The following is a 22,841-nucleotide window of genomic DNA, read 5'->3' as shown; positions in this document are numbered from 1 at the left end:
GGCATATAAAGGGTTATGTGTGACCAAAAGCCTGGGGTGAAAAACCTGACTGCAATAAAAACGAATGTGTAAACAGGATAAAAGAAAGAAAGGGATGAGAGAAAGGGAGGGAGAAAGAGACACAAAAAGACCATTCTGAAATAGAGAGCAGCCTTCATGCATTCAGCTTCATGTGTTTAATTCACAACATTAAAGAGAGAAATCAAGAATAATTGAGTTTGTGTCAGAAAAGCACTGCAATTGTGAAAATATGTGAGATGAAGGGAAATAGCAGCAAAAGAAGAAAGTCTGCAAAAGCCAATAAGATATATAAAGAATGAAGGCAATGAATGCATAAAGGCTGGGGCACACACGGAGAAGACAACAAGGTGAAAAAATGGTGTGATAGAATGGGGCGAAGGAATGAGGAAGGTGATGGAGAGAGTGATGGGAGTAAAAAAGGGCATTTTTTTGTTACCAGTCGTGTGGCACGGTGTAAAGCTGCCAGCTGATTGAGGTTAACCTGCACACTACAGAACATTAAACTCAAGAACTTCAGCAATACCCAGCTCACCAGCCTGAGAGAAAGAGGGAAAGGATGTTTGGTGAGAAACCAGTTTATCTGTGTAGATGTGCAGTGTACTGTACTGTGACAAGCCACTTTATAACTACTTCAAAAAACACTTTCTAATTTTTGTATTAATTATTATACATGCCATTTTCATGACCGTATATATTTGAGAGAACACGCAAAAAAAAAAAAAAAAAAAAAAAAATATTTTGATCTTTGATCAGTTTACTTAAGGAATATTCCAGATTCAATACAAGTTAAGGTAAATCGACAGCATTTCTGTCATAACGTTGATTACCACAAAAAAATTGACCCATTCCTCCTTTTCTTAAAAAAAAAAAAAAAAAAAAAAAGCACAAATCTGGGTTGCAGTGAGGCACTTACAATGGAAGTGAATATGGCCAATTTTTGGAGGGTTCAAACAGAAATTTAAAGCTTATAATTTTGTAAAAGCACTTGCATTAATTCCTCTGTGAAAACTTGTGTATTATTTGAGCTGTAAAGTTGTTTAAATCGTAATTTTTAGTCATTTTAGGGTTTGTTGACATTACATCGACATGGTAATGTAAAATTGTCTATAACTTTACACAGAAAAGGTTTGTAAGTGATTTTATCACACTAAAATCATGTTAACACACATATTGTTTATGTCTTGTGGCTATACTTTTGAAACAGTGAGTATTTTAACATTACAAAATTGGCCCCCATTCACTTCCATTATAAGTGTCTCACTGTAACCAAGAATTTTTGCTTTTTTTTTTTTTTTTTTTTTTTTTTAAGAAAAGGAGGAACGGGTCTAAATTAATTTTTGTGGTAAGCAACATTATGCCAGAAATGCTGTCGATTTAGCTTAACTTGTATTGAACCTGGAATATTAATCTAATTAAAATGAACAAAAGCAGCAATTCTAGAACATTTTGTTGTGGTTTTATTGCGTTCTATCCATTTTCATTTGTAAAATTTAAGTTTACTTAATCCATTTGAGTTTGGACTTCTGTACATTAATAATTTTATAGCACTGATGAAAGTGGGCAGGGAATTTCCATTTCCCAGCATGCTTTGCATTGGACTGGATAGGGAGAATAAGTGTTGAAATTAAGTGTTATTTTATGCATTTTTGAGCAAGATGAGAATTTGAAGAGATTGGTTATTGCTTAATCTCCAGTTATATTGGTATTTAAAAAGTGTGTCTGTTATTCTAGTGTTCTGGGGGTTAGTATTGTGGTGAAGATAGGAGCTTGTGCTCAGCTTGAGAATGGACTTTTATTGTCAAGCAATATTTGATTTGAGAGCTACTAAGCTCTATAAGCAGTTGCAATTAAATTGACAGTGCAACAGTTTCACAGTCTTACACTCGCTTACCTGGCATGTACTAATAATGACTGCTAAAATAAATAAAGTTGGGCCAACATAATAAAATTAATTGAATAAAACCTTATTAAATTGAGTATGACGAACCTAAAGAAGTTGTGTTAAATCTAATAGGCTGGAGTTTGTTTTGTGGATTAACACTTTTCCTTAAAGAAACTTTTGCATTGACGGAAGATCACTTTTACAATTAAGTTCCTGGGCAGATTGAGAATAGACACTACGGATGACCGCAAAATATCTACATGCCCACAGAAAGGATGTCTTTTATAAAGTTGGCAGACTGTGTAAATCATGGGATATACTTTTATTTTGGCACCCAATAAATGTTTTCTATTATATCAAAATGTCAAATGTTAATATGAGTGTACTATCTCAATCCACATGGAATGTGAATGGGTTGGGGCACCCCACAAAAAGAAGGAAGGTCATTTCTTTTCTTAAACATAAGAAATATGATATAGTGTTTCTTCAAGAAACGCATCTTTCCCCGCAGGAAGCTGAAAAATTTGGGAAGATATGGTGTGGACATGTTTTCTTTAGTGCTGGCTCAAGTAAGAGCAAGGGCGTCATTATATTGATTAATAAACATCTACAATTCAAATGTCTCAAACAGATTAAAGATAAATTAGGAAGAGTAATTATTGTTTTAGCAGAAATTCAGGGGCAAAGTCTGATTTTGGCTAATATTTATGCACCTAACGCTGATGATCAGGGCTTTTTTTATAGATCTTTAAGGGATGTTGCAAGCCGCTGGCACCACTCATGATATAATATTGGGAGGAGACTCAGTCCTTGATCACAGTGAAGCAAAAGTGTGTAAACCCCCTAGAGCAACATTGACGCTTCACAGGATGTGTAAAAATCTTGGTCTTGCAGATACCTGGCAACTTTTGAACCCATCTGATAGAGACTATACATTTTTTTTCATCAGTCCTTAAGATTTATTCTAGAATAGATTTTTTTTTTAATATCCAAATCCCTCATTTCATCTGTTGTTGATTGCTCAGTTGGAAACATCTTAGTCTCAGATCACGCCCTGGTGAGCTTAGAGATGTTGCCACATATAGAGAAAAAGAAATCATATAGTTGGTGCTTTAATGTATCCCTTTTGCAAAATCCTGATTTCCAACAAATGTTAAAGACTGAAATCAGTGTTTATATGGAGACCAACTGGTACTCAGTATCCTCTGTGGGCGTGGCTTGGGAGGCATTAAGGCAGTTCGTAGGGGTCGGATCATACAGTATGCCTCATTCATCAAAAAATCCAAAGCACGAGAACTCGTGGAGTTGGAAGGAAATATTAAAAGCGCAGAGGCAGAGCTGAAGCGACGTATGTCATCTGATGGCCTCAGAGAATTGACCCGGTTGAAATATAGATATAATACTATTTTGTTGCAGAAAGTGGAGTTTTGGTTATTCAGGGCAAGACAGTCATTCTTTGAGTCGGGTGACAAAGCAGGGAAGCTTTTGGCTACATATATAAAGCAGAGAGAGTCTCTTTCTATCATTCCCTCAGTGAAATCTGCTGGTGGTGAAATATTTACCTCAGCCATTGATATTAATAATGCCTTTAAAGAATTCTATCTTGATCTTTATAGTTCCACGTCTTCGTCTACTGATGAAGATATTAGAAACTTTGTGGAACCATTAGATCTTCTTAAACTGAAGACTGAGCAAAAAACTCTTGATTCTGAGATAACCTTGGAGGAGCTTGACGAAGTAATTAAGGCCCTACCTACTGGCAAGGCTCCGGGGCCAGATGGTTTTGCCGCATAATTTTTTTAGATCCTATGCTACAGAACTGGCTCCACTTTTGTTAGACGTTTATAATCGACTAACCGATTAAGTAAGGTATTAACATCTCTTATACATATAGATCAGGTGGGGTTTATTCGGGGCCACAGCTCTTCTGATAACATTAGGAATCTCATCAATATCACGTGGTCAGCAGCGAATGATCAGTCTCCGGTCGCTGCCATCTTACCTGACGCTGAAAAGGCATTTGATATGGTAGAATGGGATTATCTTTTTAAGATTTGGGAAATTTTGGGTTCGGGAGTACATTTATTGGTAGATTAAGTTACTTTATAGACACCCTGTAGTAGCGGTACAAACAAATGGATTAATTTCAGATTATTTTACTCTGGATAGGGGCACCCGGCAGGGTTGCCCTCTTTCCCCATTATTGTTCCGTCTTGCCCTGGAACCATCAGCAGCCGCGATAGGAGGATGATTTTCCAGGGGTGGTGGCAGGAGGTGTGGCGCATAAGCTTCTGCTTTACGCAGATGATATTTTCTCTGAACCTACTAGATCTATGCCTTTCCTCCACAGAATTATTAATTCCTTTTCCAAGTTCTCAGGATACAAAGTCAGTTGGTCTAAATCTGAATCTTTGGCTCTGACAGCATAATGTCCAGTGACGGTTTTCCAGCCGGGCGCCTTCCAGTGGCCCAAACAGGGCATTAAGTATTTGGGGATTTTATTCCCAGCAAATTTGCCTGATCTAGTTAGTGTTAATTTTGACCCATTAATAAAAAGTTTTTCGAGCGATGTGGGCAGGTGGGCTTCATTACATCTATCAATGATTGGAAAGGTTAATGTTATTAAAATGAATTGTATTCCAAAATTTAACTACCTGCTACAGTCTCTCCCTGTAGATGTCCCCCTCTCTTATTTCAAGCAATTTGATAGCATAGCGAATTCCAAATGAAGGACTGGTAAACGTCTCAGATTGCATTTTAATAAGTTACACAGGCCGATAGACACAGGTGGGCTAGGCCTACCCAAAATTTGTTTTATTACTATGTGTTCAGTCTCAGACATTTGGCTCATTTGTCTCTTCCACCTGAGAGAGCCCCTCCCTGGTTTGTTATTGAACAGGCAGTTCTTGCTCCTATTTCGCCATTACAAAGCCTCTCTATCAAACTAATGGAAAAGTTAAGTTACACCCCGTTATTTCGCATTTACACTCGGTATGGACTAAAGTGTCCAGATTGTTTAAACTGGACACTTATTTAAATGTTGCCTCGAGCATATGGCCGAACCTAAGATTGTGTATTGGCAAGTCCCCTTTCTGCTGGCCAGAGTGGATTGTGAGGGGGGTTGCTAAATTTGGTGGCCTATATGAAAGTGGAGTGTTGAGATCGTTTGAAAACTTGGTCCAACATTTTGGGATCCGCAGACCTCAGTTTTATAGGTATTTACAACTGCGCCACCTACTTTGTACTATTTTTGGGAGTAGCACACACCGCCCTAAGGAGGCAGATGTTTTGGGAGAGGTGATTGTGGCTTTTGGAAAAGGTCATGAGGCATCAATGTACTACTCCCTGTTAATTCAGAGTCTGGGGGACGGAGCCTTAACTTCTCTCAAGAGAGTATGGGAGAAAGATTTCAACTTGGCATTGGGAGGGAGGAGTGTGGGCTAAGATTCTTAAAAACATCAAGTCTGCATCTAGAGATGCAAGGGTGCGTCTTATACAATTCAAAATTTTGCATAGATTTTATTGGACCCCCTCTAGACTGTATAGGCTTAGTCTTCAAGACACACCCTCCTGCTGGAGATGCCAATCGGAGGATGGAGACATGGCCCACGTTTTTTGGTGGTGTGTCAAGATCCAGAAATTCTGGTCGAAGGTTCAGAATTTTGTGTGCGACATGGTGGGCACTCGGGTTTCGTTTCGCCCCAGACTTTGTGTTCTGGGCGATGGGATGGTCATCAATGTGGGAGATGGCCATATTGAGAACTGGGTTTTGACCTGTGTAATGATCGCCAGGCAGGTTATTTTGAGGGGTTGGAGGTCAGCTGGTGCGCCCCCATATCCGGAGTGTTGCACGGAGATGGGGAGGGTAGCGGCTTATGAGGAGGTGTCATTGGGTAGACGGGGTGATTTAGATTTGTTTGTCCACAAATGGGGCAGGTATTTGGAATTTTTGGGGGGCTCTCGGGTGGGATGTGGAGAGAGTATTGTAGTATAGTTTTTAAGTGAGTATGATTATTATGTGTGTATATGTATATATGTAAATATAAATGGGTATATAAAAAGGGTATATTTTAGGCACTTTTACAAGTGAAAACTTTAATCACCTTTTAGCTTTATTGCAGTTTACATAAATAGTCCAGCAGTGTGAATTGTTTTAACATGTAAATATTTCACACAGTCTCTTAATTAATATGAGGTCCTAAAAATGCACATGCATAATAATGATTATTATTATTTTATATATAGTTTGATACTGAAGTATAGGATGTCAAACCGCAGGACACAGCTGTCACTGCTTGATATGTCATGTGAATCACCCACATACACAACGAGTCAGAAGTTTGGACACACCTACTTATTCCTTGTTATTACTTATTTTTTTCCATTTTATTTACTTTGAGAAACAGAATCTGGGTTTGGTATTTTATGAATATTTATTTCTGTTGTTTGAATGAGTAAAGAGCATTGAAGTTTTGTAAAAAAAAAAATAAAATAAAATGAAAATTCTACAGAAACTGATTTGTAAGCATTTCAGCACAAGCATTTAGATCAAAAAGTTTTTAGGATCATGAGAAACAAGTCAAGTGTATCCAAACATTTGACCGGAAGCCCAGTTACTTGGAAAAGCAGCTGAGATGTCTTTTGATCTTAAAAAGGAACAAAAACATTTCTCCAGAATGAAATTTCAGAATTTCTGACCGGACTAGGGTGGGAGAGATGAAGGTTTCAGTGAGGGCCAGCAGTCTGCCAAAATGACGTCTGACCACAGGCATCACCGGTTCCGTTGCTTTGGCTTCATCTGGGGAACATGCCGTCATAAGAGCCTGCCTCACTCTGGATAAAACATACACACACAGAGTCACAGGACAACAGACCGCTATGTAAACAAAGAGGATATTATGTGTGATGGATCATCACATAAACACCACACAAACACAAAGCCTCCGAAGTAAAAACCCCTTAAATTGTTTGGGACTATAAAAGATTATTTAAATGTTAGAGCACAAAATTGAGTTAGGTGACTGGAGGGAAGGTGTGGCAGAAGGGTTGGACCAAGGTGACCAGGATAAGAGGAATGTTATCATGGCATTTGGGGCAGAGTTTAAGCTTTGGCTCCCTTTCATTTGATAAGTTGGAATTTTAATTAAATTAGCCACAACCCACTACTGAATAGGAATTCAAATTGCAAAGACAAATTTACTGACTTTTCTAAAATTCCAATTCAACCCACACAACTGAGGAATTTCATTAGTCCAACACATTAGACACAGTTCTCTAATCTAACTTTAATAATGTCAAAGTAATTAACACAGCCATCAAATAAGCACCACAAAATTTCCACCACAAAGTTTTTGGATATATGTATGTATATATCTGTCTGTCTGTGTGTGTGTATATATATAAATATATTATATATATATATATATATACACACACACACACACACACACACACACAAACAACCCCAATTCCAAAAAAGTTGGGACAGTAAGAAAAATGCTAATAAAAACAAAAAGGAGTGATTTGTAAATTATATTCACCCTTTGCTATATTGAAAGCACAACTACACATAATATGATGTTTTACCTTGAGAATTTCACAGTTTTTTGAAAATGTAATTTCAAATCAGATGATTGCAACACACTCCAAAAGTTGAGACGGGGCAATTTAAGACTAATAACAATTTGATGAGTTGAAATAAGGCGATGTGAAACAGGAGATGTTAAACAGGTGAGGCAATCGTGTCATAATACTGTATACTGTATAAGGAGCCTCCAAAAACAGCCTAGGCCTTCAAGAGCAAGGATCATTCAAGAATTTCTGAATGCGCGTGATCTCTAATCCCTCAGACGTCACTGTCTTAAAAGTCATTCATCTGTAATGGATATCATGAATATTGGCTTGGGATAACTTTAGTAAACCTTTGTTAGTCAACACCACTCACCTCTGCATCCACAGATGCAAGTTAAGACTTTACTATGCAAATCAGAAGTCCTACATCAACACTGTCCGTAAACGCTGCCGACTTCTCTGGGCTCGGTCTCATCTTAGATGGAAAGTAGAACAGTGGAACTGTGTTTTTTGGTCTGAAGAGTCCACATTTCAAAAAGTTTTTGAAAAACAAAGCCAAAGTTATCTGGGCTAAAGAGGAAAAGGGCCATCCAAGCTGTTATCAGCATCAGGTCCAAAAGCCAGTGTCTGTATGGGCCAGGGGTGTGTCAGTGCCCATGGCATGGGTAACTTACACATCTGTGAGAACACCATGAATGCAGACAGATATGTAAACATTTTGGAGCAACATATACTGCCATCCAGCACTGTCTTTTCCAGGGACATCCCTGCATTTTCCAGCAGGACAACTTCAAACCACATACTGCCTTGATTACAAGTGCATGGCTGTGCTAGCAGAGAGTGTGGGTGCTAGATTGGCCTGCCTGCAGTCCTGACCTGTCTCCAAATGAAAATGTGTGGCACATTATGAAGCACACCATATGGAAACGAAGACCCCGTACAATTGTGCAGCTAAAGACCTACATAATGGATTATTGGGGGGAAATTCCACTTTCTAAACTTAAAGGTGCAATATGTAACATTTTTCATGTAATATTCGTCTTTTTTTTTTTTGCCAATGTGTGAACGGCTTGTAACGCAACTTAAAAAACGAGCCCTTCCCGGACTTCCTAGGTTGCCTATTAAAGCCTGTAGACTGATTTTCATGCGAAAGGAGCGGGTCACTTTTGCCGGGAAAAAGGATGTGATGTTTTGCGCGCTCTAGAGAGCCTTGCCTCAGTGCTTCCGCTATTCAACAGTGTCAACAGACAGTCTGCAACACTAGGTAACGTTATCTTAGAGATGGAATCCAGCAAACGGCCAGCTCCAAACACAACACCAACTCCTACACAAACTCTGAGTAAGCAAAAAAAAAAAAAAAAAAAAAAAAAATGTACTGAATCCCGTCTGGCTAAGCGGGAACGTGATCGTGGTCGAGAGAAAACTAGAGTGAGCATCGTCAGGACATTTGATTCCTGGAGGGACCTTCATTCAGTTTTGGGGATCAGAACTGATGTTCTTCTTATTGGACAGGTAAGCTTACATAACTGCAAAGCATGTGAAATATAGCGCCATAAGGATTGATCTGTGTAATTTTAGCTAACTTGATCTTGCCTGCTAACGCTGACGAATGGCAAGCTACCTTGCTTTGTAACTTTCAAATCATTTCAACGATCTTCTCTTTATACTAAAAATCAGGTATGCTGATTCACAGTAACAGACATAATGTTAATCTGTTATTATTCAGCAAGGTAAACTACAATAACACAAGAAATGAATACTAGACAATGTTCAAGATAATGCAAAAAGCTCCATTCATTAGTGTAACGTAACTTGGTTATACAGAAAATATATACATTCTGTTGTTATAAAACAATAGCGCATCGATATATCAAAATGACAGTTGTGATGGAATCACATCAGTACTGAATTGTGTCAACATATTTATAATGTACAGTCTATTTTATAAACAGCTACTGTCATCATCCACCAAATTTAGCTAACAGCTATTGATAAAGCTGGCTAGCTAGCTAACGCTGACATAGGCTATCGGATAAATGCAGTCAATGTATCATGCAAAGAAAAGTGATTACTTCAAACTCAGTCTCACATAGTCAGACCTATATCCACACTTTGTTTTAGCCCTGTTCCAGCACTGGAGTATATAATATACAATCTCAAAGTTTGTAGTAAAACAATCATAACTGTGTAATTGTAATTATGCCATCTTATCTTTCATCATGATGCCGGTGAATCACGTTCAGTCTCTTTGTTTTGGTCATGCTCACTCGCGTCCCTATGGAATGTGTGCGCGCGATCACGCAACAGGCTGCAGTTCACTTAACGGCCACAGGTGTCATTAATAACAAGGGTTTCTGAATCTTACATACTGCACCTTTAACAAGCTTGTGTCTTCAGTGGCCAAATGCTTAATAAGTGTTATTAAAAGAAATGATGATGTTTCACAGTGGTAAACACTCAACTGTCCCAACTTTTTGAAATGACTGTACATTTAAAAAAGAAAACAGGGAAAAGGATAAACAAGGAAAAACATCATATGATGTGTAGTTGTAGTGCTTTCAATATAGGAAAGGGTGAACATAATTCACAAATCACTCATTTTTGTCCCAACTTTTTTGGAATTGGGGTTGTGTATATGTCAGGAACACCTGTACACTTAATTATTCATGTGATTATCTAATCAGCAATGCGTGTGGCAGCAGTGCATAAAATCACATAGATACGGGTCAGGAGCTTCAGTTAATGTTCACATCAACCATCATAATGGGGGAAAAAAAATTCAACCATGGCAAATGTGATATCGACCGTGGCATGGTTGTTGTTGAGTGTTGGTGCAGGACGGGCTGGTTTGAGTATTTCTGTAACTGCTGATCTCCTGGGATTTTCACACAAAACCATCTCTCGAGTTTATTCAGAATGGTGTAAAAAAACATCCAGTAGGGGCGGTTCTGCAGACAGAAACACCTTGTTCTCCAACTCAGATAACCACTCTGTACAATTGTAGCGAGCAGAATAGCATCTCAGAATGCACAACACATCGAACCTTGAGGTGGATGGGCTACAACAGTAGAAGACCACGTCGGGAACTTTACTAGGACCATAGTGTTCCTAATAAAGTGATAAGTGCGTGTATATATGGCCTTTCATTTGAATCTATTGCTTATATATTTAGTAAATTAATGCATTCCACCATGGTCCAAAAAAGAAAGTTAATTTATTAAATATAAAGAAACACAAATAAAGCAATTAAAATTTCCTATAGGTGACATTTCAAACACAGATTAATTACATTTAATGTTTCTGGAAATCTGGAAACACCATGTTCCTTGTGTGATAATGCATGTTTATGGGGCATTCATAATGAATAATTAAATGTATCATTACAACTACACTTACACCAGTTATATTCATTTCTTTCCATTTTATTACTTATTTTCAAATTAAATTTACAATTCTTCTTCCTTTTTGCATCCTCAATTGAATTGGAACTGAACTGGCATTCTATATTAAATTCTGTATGGTGCAAAACCCTGATATGGGGCAAAGAGTAGCATGTTTCTTGCCAAGCTTCAGTGACACGTGGCATGTCATCTAATCAGTGAAGAGTGCTCGAGTGAGCCGTACCTCTCACTGTTGTGAACTCTGTGCAGTCTCTCCCCAGCAGGGCTGGGCTGAACTTCACGACCCCATACAAACAGCACACAGCAAACCCTCCTTACTAACCAGCCACGGTACCTGAAAACACACACAAATGAGTACACATGTGTATGCTCTGTGACTTTTACCCAATTAGTAAAATAAAAAGGAACAATTAGGTAGACATATATTGTCTCTCTTACCTTGGCACAATTGAAATAATCACTAACTAATAAACAATAGGTGACATAATCGGTCTGTGAAATGTTTATTCGCTTCCAACAATGGTTTGGGCCCATTCATTCTTAAAGGGGTTATTCACCTAAATTCTGTCATGATTTACTCAACCCTCATATTGTTCCAAACCTTTATTACTTTTTTCTTCCTTGTACACAAAAGGAGATGTTAGGCAGAATGTTAGCCTCAGTCACCATTCACTTTCATTGTATGGAGAAAAAAAAGCACTGAAAGTTAAAGTTGATTGAGACCGAATATCCTGCCTAACATCTCCTTTTGTGTTCCATATAAGAAAGCCATATGGGTTTGGAACCACATGAGGGTTGTTAATGATGATACAATTTGTATTTTTAGGTGAACTATTCCTTTAAATCAGGACAAATCAAATGCCTTGGCAGGAATGGTAGTGCCCAGCTTCTAAAGCTTTTTGAAGTGGGTGTGATTGAGAAGACAAACTGGGTGCTCACTGAGATTGCCATTTGTGTGTTTAGATGTGTGAGAGCCAAATCCCATTTATTTGCCCTAATAAAGTGTTTTCTAGAATGTTAGAAACACAGCTTCATGTGAGACCTTTGTTCAGGGCAACACTGTATTTGCACGCCAGGATCTCTTATTGATGCGATTCAAAGACCATTCACAAAAGCAAACGTACATGGCAGGGAACTGTGCTCTACATCATGTGCTTTAAAAAAAAAAAAAATGCAAAAAATACCCCAGTGTAATCTAGTGTTTTTTATTTTGCACCTGAAGTACCAGGATTGTGAGGTAGAAATACAAACAGTAATTACACTCGAGTAGTTTTCAGCTGGAGTTTTGAGATGCATTTTATTTTACTGGCTGGGATGGGGAGGGCAGGAGTTGAGTGAAGGACATGTGCTTACCTGGTGTGTCTCTCGTTCACACACGTCAAATTCTGAAAGCCTAGCGGAGGAGTGTTTCGCAGCAACTTCAGACCCTGAGTGGCAAGAGGATATTTGATCAATCCAATGGAGAGTGCTCTAACCAGCCTCCATCAGAAAGTTCAGAGAGTCTGTTTTGATGCCCTATATAGACTGAGATAATAACACACTTTATGGAAAGCTTTCAAAGTTCAAAATAGTACATTATTAATTCCACTATAAATCATAGTCGTGGCACACTAAATAAAAATACTTCAGAATAAAATGTTTCTCAAAATATGTTGACATGCACTTCAGTTGGTAACTGATAAAATACAAAACTAAAAACACTAGTTCTGGAGACTTTTTTTTATTTCCTTCGGCTCCTTTTTATCTGGAAAGTGGCATGAAATTATTGAGAGTGAGAGGGGGAAATGTCTGGACAGAAAACTGCATCACTCTAATATGCACTGCTCTATGTTTCTGTGGCATGTGCTATAACCACTGCACCACTTCTTCAGCATGATTTTTGTGTTTGTTTTTTTTTTTTTTTTTGGTTATGATCTTGGTAAAGAAAAACAGGCAAAAGGATCTTTAAACTCTGTGACAGGGTTGGTTAACTACCATACAATTTGTCTTTTCCAAGCCACTGCATAAGCTTTGCACAATTCATTTCCATAAAGTAGCTAAAAGTGACATATTTGAGAGGGCTGTATAGGAATATATAGGTTGTGAGAATTAATGATGTGGATTTCTTGGCTGTCATTCTAATGCTTTGCCGCCATTTAGGTCAACCATGAATAATATGTAACAAAATCACCGCCTTCGCAGATTCAACAAAGATCACAAGCAATTTAAAAACCTAAACAAATGAATAACTTTGCAAAACGATATAACAGTTGTAAAATCTGTTCTGTGCAGTGATGTAGGGACAACTTAAAATTAAATGGTTAGTTTTCCCCCAAAATGAAAATGTATGTTATGTATGGAACAGACCTAACATTTTTGCATAAATCTGACAATTTACCCCCTCAGCAATATTTCTCAAACCTAATTCGTGGTCACGTACGTTTAAATATTCCATGTAAAGACGACAGGTTTTACGTTAATGATGCCAGAAGCCACTGATTGTGTGTTTCATGACCACTCTCATTGCAGCAAGTTTGAATATGTGCAAATGAGACAGGAAAAGTTATGGCAGGGGGCAAGATTTTCAGTGAATAACGACGTAATTTTTTATATCATATTCCTATAAGGACTGCTTTTATGGTACTTTTTTGGTGTGTTTTTTTTATGTTTGCCCTGACAAAAGAGCCCCGCTTACATTCTGTTTAACATATCCTTTGTGATCCATGGAAGAAACAAAATCACACGGGTTTGGAACAACAAGAGAGTGAGTAAATGACAGGATTTTCATTGTGCTCAACCCTTTTAGCTCTAAAGCTGTTTTTAAAGATTTCCTGTTTCAGTGGCATGCTCAAAATTAAAGGCTTATAACTACAAAAAACCAAAGAGGGTCAAAAGGGGGTTAATTACAAAGATTGTGATAAATTCCCTTTTTTTCTGATTTGACATTATATCTCTCAGGGTGTAAAGCTCAGAAAAAATGCTTCTATTTTGTTCCCAATCATGACACCCGTAACGGAGTAAAATTTTGTGTTGATACGACAAAAAAATCAAAAGTTATAGCATTACTCCATGTGTCCAAAAGCCACTCCAAAAAAATAAAACATAATAACTGTGCATAAGTACTAATTACACATGCAAATACAACAATGACTAAAGATATGATCTCTCTCCAAAGCATGCAGGCATGAGTAACGAGATTTCATTCAGTTCCATTTTGTATCGTTTGAGTCATCATGAGTCTGTGTCATGTTCTTGGCGCCATCTCCTGGTGGCCATATGTAATTGGAGTGAACGATCCTCTCTGCCCATATTTGGATGACTTCCACCTCTGGTTTCAGCAATCTGAATCCCAATATGATTGGTTTAGTGTTTCATGATGCTGGACAACGTACTAAATCATTTCTGATATAGTCGTCTGATCCAGGAAAGCTAATGTGTTTTTACCCAGATAGCACATTATGTGCTGTGTGCACATTGTGCTTTGTGCGGATTATCGAATGATCTTTGCATCCGATAACGCTGTGTGTGGGCTCGTCTTAATGGGAATCCCCTCCCCTAAGTAATGTTTTGTGATATTATATGTTTGGTTTATTTTTCATGAAGTTATAAGCAAAAACGAGGATTAAAAGCAACACCTGTTTACATGTAACATGTATGTCAAAGACATATACTTAGCTATTACTTGCTATATTTTTCAGTAAAACAAATAGGCTGGTTGTATTCTACTCTTTGAGAGCTTTCCAACAACACTTGAAACATGGGTATATTGAGCTTGATGTTTTTACTGATTACAATAATATGTACAGTGCAACATTTTTAATAAATTATCAAAATGGAACACTTCAGATTTGTTTGCAAAATTTCAAAACACTTGTTCAGTTTTGGTCATAATGCCTACATAAACTGTAAAGTACAGCTTCAAAGCTTAAAAACAATACCTATTTTTTTGTTGGTCAATACTGTAGTTATTAATATTTTGATTTTTTTTTTCTTTATTTCTGAGGGACAATCAGAGCTTAAATGGTTATGGCATGGTTTTTTTATTTTATTTTATTAATGTTTATCTCCTTAAAACTTGGATTACTGTTGAATTTTCTAAAAATAAATAAATAAGTGTAATTATAATTGTTGCTACGCCTCTGGATTCTGTGAATAGTATACTATAGATTTATTGGTACCACTTTAAAATAAGGTTCCAATTGTTCAAATTAATGCATAAGGTATCATGAACTAACAATGAACAATATACTGCATGTTATTGTTTAAAGCATTTATTCATTTTTGTTACCGTTAGTTAACAAAAATACAATTGTTCATTATTAGTTCATAGTGCATTAATGTTAACATCTACAACTTTTGATTTTAAAAATGTATTAGTATACAGTGCATTCATGAAGTTTTCAGACCCCTTCATTTTTTCACATTTATGTTGCAGCCTTATGCTAAAATGTTTTAAATTATTTTTTTCACATCAATGTATACTCCATACCTCATAATGACAAAGCAAAATAACAGATTTTTGATAACTTTGATCATTTTAACTTTTAAGAAGAAAAAACTGAAATATCACATTGACATAAGTATTCAGACCCTTAACTCAGTACTTAGTTGAAGCATCTTTGGCAGCGATTACAGCCTCAAGTCTTTTAGGGTATGATGCGACAAGCTTTGCACACCTGGATTTGGGGATTTTCTGCCATTCTTATCTGCAGATCCTCTCCAGCTCTGTCAGGTTGAATGTGGACCATCGGTGGACAGCCATTTTCAGGTCTCACCAGAGATGTTCAATTGGATTAAAGTCTGGGCTCTAGCTAGGCCATTCAAGGACATTCACAGAGTTGAACAAAATTTCAAGTGTCATAGTTTTTTCTTTTTAATAAATTTGCAAAGTTATCAAAAATCTGTTTTTCACTTTGTCATTATGCGGTATGGAGTGTGAAATTTATGTGGAATGTTTTTAATAATTTAAAGCATTTTACATAAGGCCGCAGCATAACAAAATGTGAAAAAATGAATAGGTCTGAATACTTTATGAATGCACTGTTAAAATTAACATTAACCTAGATTAATAAATGCTGTAAAAGTATTGTTCATTATTAGTTCATATTAACAAATGGAACCTTATTGTAAATTGTTACCGATTTATTTGCCATGGCGGTAAAAAAACAAAACATGCATGTACATGTTTTTAAATTACTTTTAATAAAAACTCCAATACAGGACAGTTATGTATTTTATCTAGGTGGCTGGTCTGAGATTGTTTAGATTAATAGATCAATTCAGGAGGGTATTCGATCCAATAATGCTGTGATTACTGCTCCATTAGCCCTGCACCCCAGCTCTTAGCACAGTCTGTCTGCTGGGACCAGTGCTGCTGGAAACAAGCTTAGTCGTCTGCAGTTTTCTGAAAAGCTCTTCATAGCACAGGGGAAAGTATGCTCTTGAGTGTTCATTATTTTTCTCTCACTCCTAATCCCTTTTTCTTGCTATTCCTACCGTAAATCACATGTTCACATGCGGTCTGAAATCCCTTTGATCGTCCCTCATGTTATGGGTTTGTGAAAGCAATGTCTGGGTTTTCAGGTGAGCGTAAACCTGTGTACTTCCCCATCTAGCTCTCCCTGTTTTTCCTTTTATTATTTTCAATTAATCCTTTCATCCCTCTCGTTTTCTCACCAGACTCTCTGGGGTGCATTGGTGACAGCACTGTCCAACCAGCGGTCTGAACCTGCCCATGAAAGGAGCCACACTTTTCAACTTCCTCCTGATTTTCACACCCCAGGACAGCTATCAAAGAAAACACACACACAAACACACAGAGATACATATAAAAGGGTTTGCCAGAACACAAAGGAAAGAATAAACAGATGATTTGAAACCTACACAGAGCGTGATAAAAGTGTCAGCACTTTTCCCACATATTTCAAGCTGAGATAAGAAACAATACTCCAGCCAATAGCGAGGCCCTTTTTCTCCATGCTAGGAATGTAACAAGTTTAAATTTTCTCTCTTCTATCATCCCTCAATTTGTTTCACATTTTCCTACATCAAAGGCCTTTGAGTTCAAACTGCACAGGGAGGGGAGGGATATATGAAATCTATTCATGAGTGGTTACTACAATAGTATTGCAATTGAATCACAAGCAATTTGGGCCTTTGTGACAAAGGCGTTGCACTGAACCAAACGTCTCCTGATAGATTTCCACTGAAGACATAAATTCAAATTGATAACAATCATAACATTTTAGCAGACAGATACGAGACAAGGCTGGAGACAGCAGAATTGATTTATAATTTAAAGGTGTCTCGACAACGGATGCTATTACAAAGTCTCTAATCATCTGTGTGGGAAATATCACTTAGAGTAATCAATTATTAAATAAGGCTGCATAATAGATAGGGGGCTCCAGCAACCAGATTAATTAATTGAATCTCCTTTTCAATGGAAAATAATTTCTGCTGATAATGTTTCATTAGCTTGGGCAAAGTCTTTCTAGCAAGTCAGTCAACTGTCGGACATCTTTGGAATGCTCTCGGGAGGCTATTTTCAGTCATGCCAGTGCAGCTCCTATCTACTTGAATAGAGGAACTCTGAAATCTCAAAAATGGTTGCTCAAGATTACGATCGAAGAGCATATTTTAAATCAGCAGTAAAATCTGACAAAACTGGTATCATAAATGGTGTTTCTTTACTTCATATTATGCAAAAAAAGCGCAATTGTCCCAGTTTGTGTAGCTAATGTGCATGCGCGTTCTCAAGTTGATTGACAGGCGATGTCTATCTAAAAGGTGATTGGCTCTTTAACCTGCAAGGTAGGACTTCCTTTCTACATCCGTTGGTTGACCATTGGGCTCAAGAGCTCCTTGGTTGGGCATTCCAATTTCTTCCATTCATTTGAATAGAAGTCTCCCATCTCTACTAAATAGTCTCTGCTTGGGCTCCTTTGGTCAAGTGTAATAAAAGCACAAGATTATAGTCTAACAAGCAGAGGAATTGTACTAGGCTGTAATATTTTTATTAAAATTCATTCCAGCTCTACTCAAATTTCAGACCAGATGTGAATCAAATGCTTTGGTTTTAAGGGTTAAGAAGAAATATTAGAGAGAGAGAGAGAGAGAGAGAGTGATTAAATAATTCAAACTAACTAAATGTGAGTTTTTAAAATTATTCAAAAACTCATCAGGGGTAGGACAAAAAAAAAAAAAAGAGATTGTTTACATTTTAGAAATCGAACTTTAGAGGACTCAGTTTGGATGAAAAAAATTCTGTATTCTGTCTGCGCAGTTATACACATGCTTGTATTAGCAAGGATTTGTTATGGCACCATGCAGAACATTTTCTCTCCAACCTTAATAGAGTGTGAAAAAAAGGGGGAAATTGCTTGTTGAATCCTTGCTCAGAAAGCTACGTGAATTTCCATGTAATTCAGTATTTAGTAGATCCACCATCCAAGGTTATTACTTCATGGAGAAAGTGTTTAAAACCTTACTTCTGACCAGGTGAGTACATTTATGTCTTGTGCCGATTATAAAAAAAAGTAAACGTTTTGAGCTCACAAATGCTCCACGAGATAAGTGTTTTCGATGATACAGTCGTGTATATGCATTCATTAATGGCAGCGCATGTTACCTTATGCTTACCTAGTGCTGTGCTCTGAATTTGATTGGGATAATCACCATCATCATGAACACAGATAAAACCTGATACGGAGACACTAATGAACCAATCAAAAATGGAATACATTTGAGGTCATTTTCATCAGCGTTTCCGGGAAAGGAGCTTCTGTGGAACTGTGAATCAAGAAGCCTGAAGTAGACTGAATCCGAGTTAATCTCCATATAAGTATTCTTTAGGCTAAGAGGAAGTCAGCAGCTCTTAGTGGGTAAACCAACACTGCCAACAACAGCTGGGAGAAGATGGGTTGGCGCTTAAGAATAATTGTCTGCACCTGGTCTGAGTTATGAATTTAATTATGTTCTAGAATGTAGATGGAGAGAGGTGGGAAGAGCAAAGATATGAATGTAATGTTTGCAGATATTATGCCATCTATGTATTCACACTGTCCTGATACTGTCCGGTCTAATTAAAGGAACATTCCAGGTTCAATACATGTTAAGCCCAGTCAACAGCATTTGTGGCATAATGTTGATTACCACAAAACTGAATTTGTACTTGTCCCTCCTATTCTTTTAAAAAAGCAAAAATCTGCGTTACAGTGAGGCATATAATATAATATGCATATAATATAGCGGCTTAATATCTATAGCCCAGTTTTTGTAGCTTTGGTGCTGCTGGATGAAGTTTTCAGATGGTCCCTTACCACACCCTTCACAGTTTTAGCATGTTTTAGCACAATTTGAGGACTTTTCAGATAGTCCCTTACCACTGTAGGTAAAATTTACAATGAATATCAATGTTAAATTAATAATCTTGAATGATTTCGCTGTGATGCTGTCGGACCAGCTTAAATACGGGACAAATCGTATCCCGTACTGATTTTATACGGGCCGCATCATTTCATCTTTAAATATGGGACAATCCCGTATTTTACAAGATAGGTAGCAACCCTACTTGGGACTGCCACTCTGAAATGATTATGTCCAGGGATTGGATTGCATTCAGTCTAGCATGGTAATGCATTGAGTTAGTGCATGCAACGTATGTAAAGAGACCTTGTCTAAAACGAACGATTCGTAGCATTGATGGATTATTGGGACTGGACATCTAATAATGTCAGAGAAATGCAGCCTCTTACGGTCGTTTTACATAAACCTGAACAGGATTCGACAATAGAGGTCACTGTAGCCCCAAACATTGCAAATGTACAGTTCTATCCTTCTGATTGGTAATTTGTACTCGTGACAGATAAAATATCGCAATCCAGCAGACAATGATCCACGACCCACTTTTGGGTGGTGACCCAGTGGTTGAGAAACCTGCTTTACAATGCGCAAAAGTTTCTGGGATTTACGCCCACATGGTTTACCAGCATTACGACATCATGACAATGGAGTTAAAATACTGGATAACTTTACACAGACAAGGATAGTAAACGATTTATTCACACTATAGTCATGTTAACACGTATTATGCTTAAGTATTTTGGCTATACTTTTGAAAAACAGTGTGTAATGCGAAGTGCTGGTTCTGATGGTAATGTCTGCACTGACTGCTGTTCTCACTTCATTCTCAAAAGTTTCAACAAACCATTCAAAATCTTTTTGCAGATTTGCAAACTGTTCTATCGTTTTCACTCCCATAATTGATAATGAGCAAAGATCCCCAAAACACTTTTGTTTTCATATACACTCATGCTTTAAGGTTCAGCCATCTCTGTTATGTATGTTTTAGAAGTAGCTCTTGACCACCTCCTGTCGTCCCCCTTCCCTCCCCGTAACTGCCCACATTTTTATCTGTGCTCACGACAGTTCCATTAGTCTTTTTTCAGACTGAGGTGTGAATGATTGGTGCTGAACTACGGGGGTTTCATAACAACATTACAGCTTAAATAATACACAAGTGCTTTTATAAAATGATATACTTCACATTTCTGCCTTTAGACCCTCCAAAGATTGGCCCCATTCACTTTCATTGTAAGTGCCTTACTGTAACAGATTTTTTATTTTTTTTAAGGAGGGACATTTCAAAATTGCTTTTATCCTACAAATTAGGGCTGAATGATTTGGACAAAAAATGTAATTGGGATTATTTTGAAGAAAATTACTATTGCGATTTGAACTGCGATATGATAAACATAAAACAAAGAACACGTGCGATTCCTTTTAACCAAAATTAAACCATGTTTTGCCCATGCTTTACTGCCAACTAGAAATACTGTTCAAGAAAGGGTGTTCACACTTGAGTCCTCTAAAAAGAACCAAACTTAATAAATAAATGAGTGAAACAGAGGGGGTGGAGGAAAGCATCACATTGCATCTGTCTACTTTGTAAAAAAAAAAAAAAAAAATTTGTCCAATTTACTAATCGTTCACTTTTCATCATTATTTTTTTGAAACCCAGTCAACTTGAATATAATATTATTGCAATAATAATAATGTTAAGAAATCATTATAGAAATATATTAGTGTATAATAATATTTATCATTATTACTATTATAATTTATTTATTTTATAATTTCTTAACTTACTATGCAGTCCCAGTAAACCCTCAAGCCTTTTTTCAAACCAATTTCGGCAGAAGCTTTTATTTTGAAAACTGAAGGGACGGAAGTTTCTGCTGTTCGAAATTGAGTTGACAACAGCCTTTTAATGCAGTGAAATGCTCTCATCTGCCTTGTTGTCAACAAAAACCCACTCTCATGGGATTATTTTAAATGCGTACAGTAAATTGTAGTGGCCAAACATAGAAGTATGTGAAATTACACAAATGTGCAATTAAAGTAAATCTGGGGTGCTTTAAATAATGCGCTCAAATCACAATAGCAGACCTAACTGAACTCAGAGCACATCTGTCACTCAGGGCACCAGATAGATTGAGTTTGTGTGTATGGAGCACAGAACCACTCTGAAACCACATGTGTAATACAATGGTCCCATTGTATTTAAGAAAGTACTACACACTACAGACAAAAGAGCCGTGCACATAGGCACAGCAAAGTGGGCAGCACATTGAGATTGTTTATTTATTTAATTAAATCGCAGCCCTCATGGTTTGAAAATCGCATTGGGTCATATTGCGATTTCGATTTTATTTCGGTTAATCGTTCAGCCCTACTACAAATGCTGTCGATTTTGCTTAATTTGTATTAAACCCGGAATATTCCTTTAAATTGACAATGGAGTCTAAAAATGACTTACATGGTCTGAAAAATACAAGATTATTGATGAGATGAAGTACAGCTTTAGTTAATTCCAAGACACTGCCAAGATGAAGAAAACACTCTGTCTTCAGAACAATTTTAACTTTAACCTCTGTAGATTTAGAGATAGCAGTCTTAGCCTGAAGTTACTTGCATCTAATCTAAAACTTCTGTAGGTTTTGGACATCTGTTCTGTTCTAACCTCATATGATATAGTGAATTGTGTTTTGTGAAGTGAAAGGTCTTACCGCAGGGCGTTTGGGCTGGAAAGCATGGGCAGTTTCACTGGAGGTATTTCCACTGGCCAGGTCCATGTTTCTTAGGATCAGTTTACTGCCCCACCATCAGGAGGTAACCTAAAGAAGAAATAGATGTGTCTTTTATTAAATCAAAATTAAAGTGTGTACGGTTTATTAAGATAGTAGCTTTGAGACTTCAATAGGGCTGGGTGATATGACAATATACATTTGAAGTCAGAAGTTTATACACCTTAGCCAAATACATTTAAACTCAGTTTTTCACAATTCCTGACATTTAATCGTAGAACACATTCCCTGTCTTAGTTCAGTTAGGATCACTATTTTAAGAATGTGAAGTGTCAGAATAATAGTGGAGAGAATTATTTATTTCAGCTTTTATTTCTTTCATCACATTCCCAGTGGGTCAGTTTACATACACTTTGTTAGTATTTGGTAGCATTGCCTTTATATTGTTTAACTTGGGTCAAACATTTTGGGTAGCCTTCCACAAGCTTCTTACAATAAGTTGCTGGAATTTTGGCCCATTCCTCCAGACAGAACTGGTGTAACTCACATGCTTTTTCAGTTCTGCCCACAAATTTTCTATCGGATTGAGGTCAGGGCTTTGTGATGGCCACTCCAATACCTTGACTTTGTTGTCCTTAAGCCATTTTGCCACAACTTTGGAGGTATGCTTGGGTCATTGTCCATTTGGAAGACCCATTTGCAACCAAACTTTAACTTCCTGGCTGATATCTTGAGATTTTGCTTCAATATATCCACATAATTTTCCTTCCTCGTGATGCCATCTATTTTGTGAAGTGCATTAATCCCTCCTGCTGCAAAGCACCCCCACAACATGATGCTGCCACCCCCATGCTTCATGGTTGGGATTGTGTTCTTCGGCTTGAAAGCCTCACCCCTTTT

At 37.3% G+C, this 22,841-nt stretch overlaps 1 protein-coding gene across 1 annotated transcript in view; it reads right to left on the bottom strand.

Moving 5' to 3' along the window:
* Window positions 1-21,989, bottom strand: part of LOC127414665 (glycerol-3-phosphate acyltransferase 2, mitochondrial-like) — a 52,817-nt gene extending 30,828 nt beyond the window's left edge. Inside the window, exons 1-6 of the mRNA XM_051652863.1 lie at window positions 21,924-21,989; window positions 16,531-16,641; window positions 12,229-12,302; window positions 11,099-11,209; window positions 6,602-6,736; window positions 458-557 (exon numbers count right to left, since the gene is read on the bottom strand). Coding sequence (XP_051508823.1) covers window positions 458-557; window positions 6,602-6,736; window positions 11,099-11,209; window positions 12,229-12,302; window positions 16,531-16,641; window positions 21,924-21,989 — 597 coding nt within the window. The remainder of the gene's footprint in view (window positions 1-457; window positions 558-6,601; window positions 6,737-11,098; window positions 11,210-12,228; window positions 12,303-16,530; window positions 16,642-21,923) is intronic.
* Between the last annotated feature and the right edge of the window lie 852 nt (window positions 21,990-22,841).

The sequence above is a fragment of the Myxocyprinus asiaticus genome, chromosome 24 (genome assembly GCF_019703515.2).
Source record: "Myxocyprinus asiaticus isolate MX2 ecotype Aquarium Trade chromosome 24, UBuf_Myxa_2, whole genome shotgun sequence".
Taxonomy (NCBI): Eukaryota; Metazoa; Chordata; class Actinopteri; order Cypriniformes; family Catostomidae; genus Myxocyprinus; species Myxocyprinus asiaticus.
This window is presented reverse-complemented; position numbering and strand designations above follow the sequence as displayed.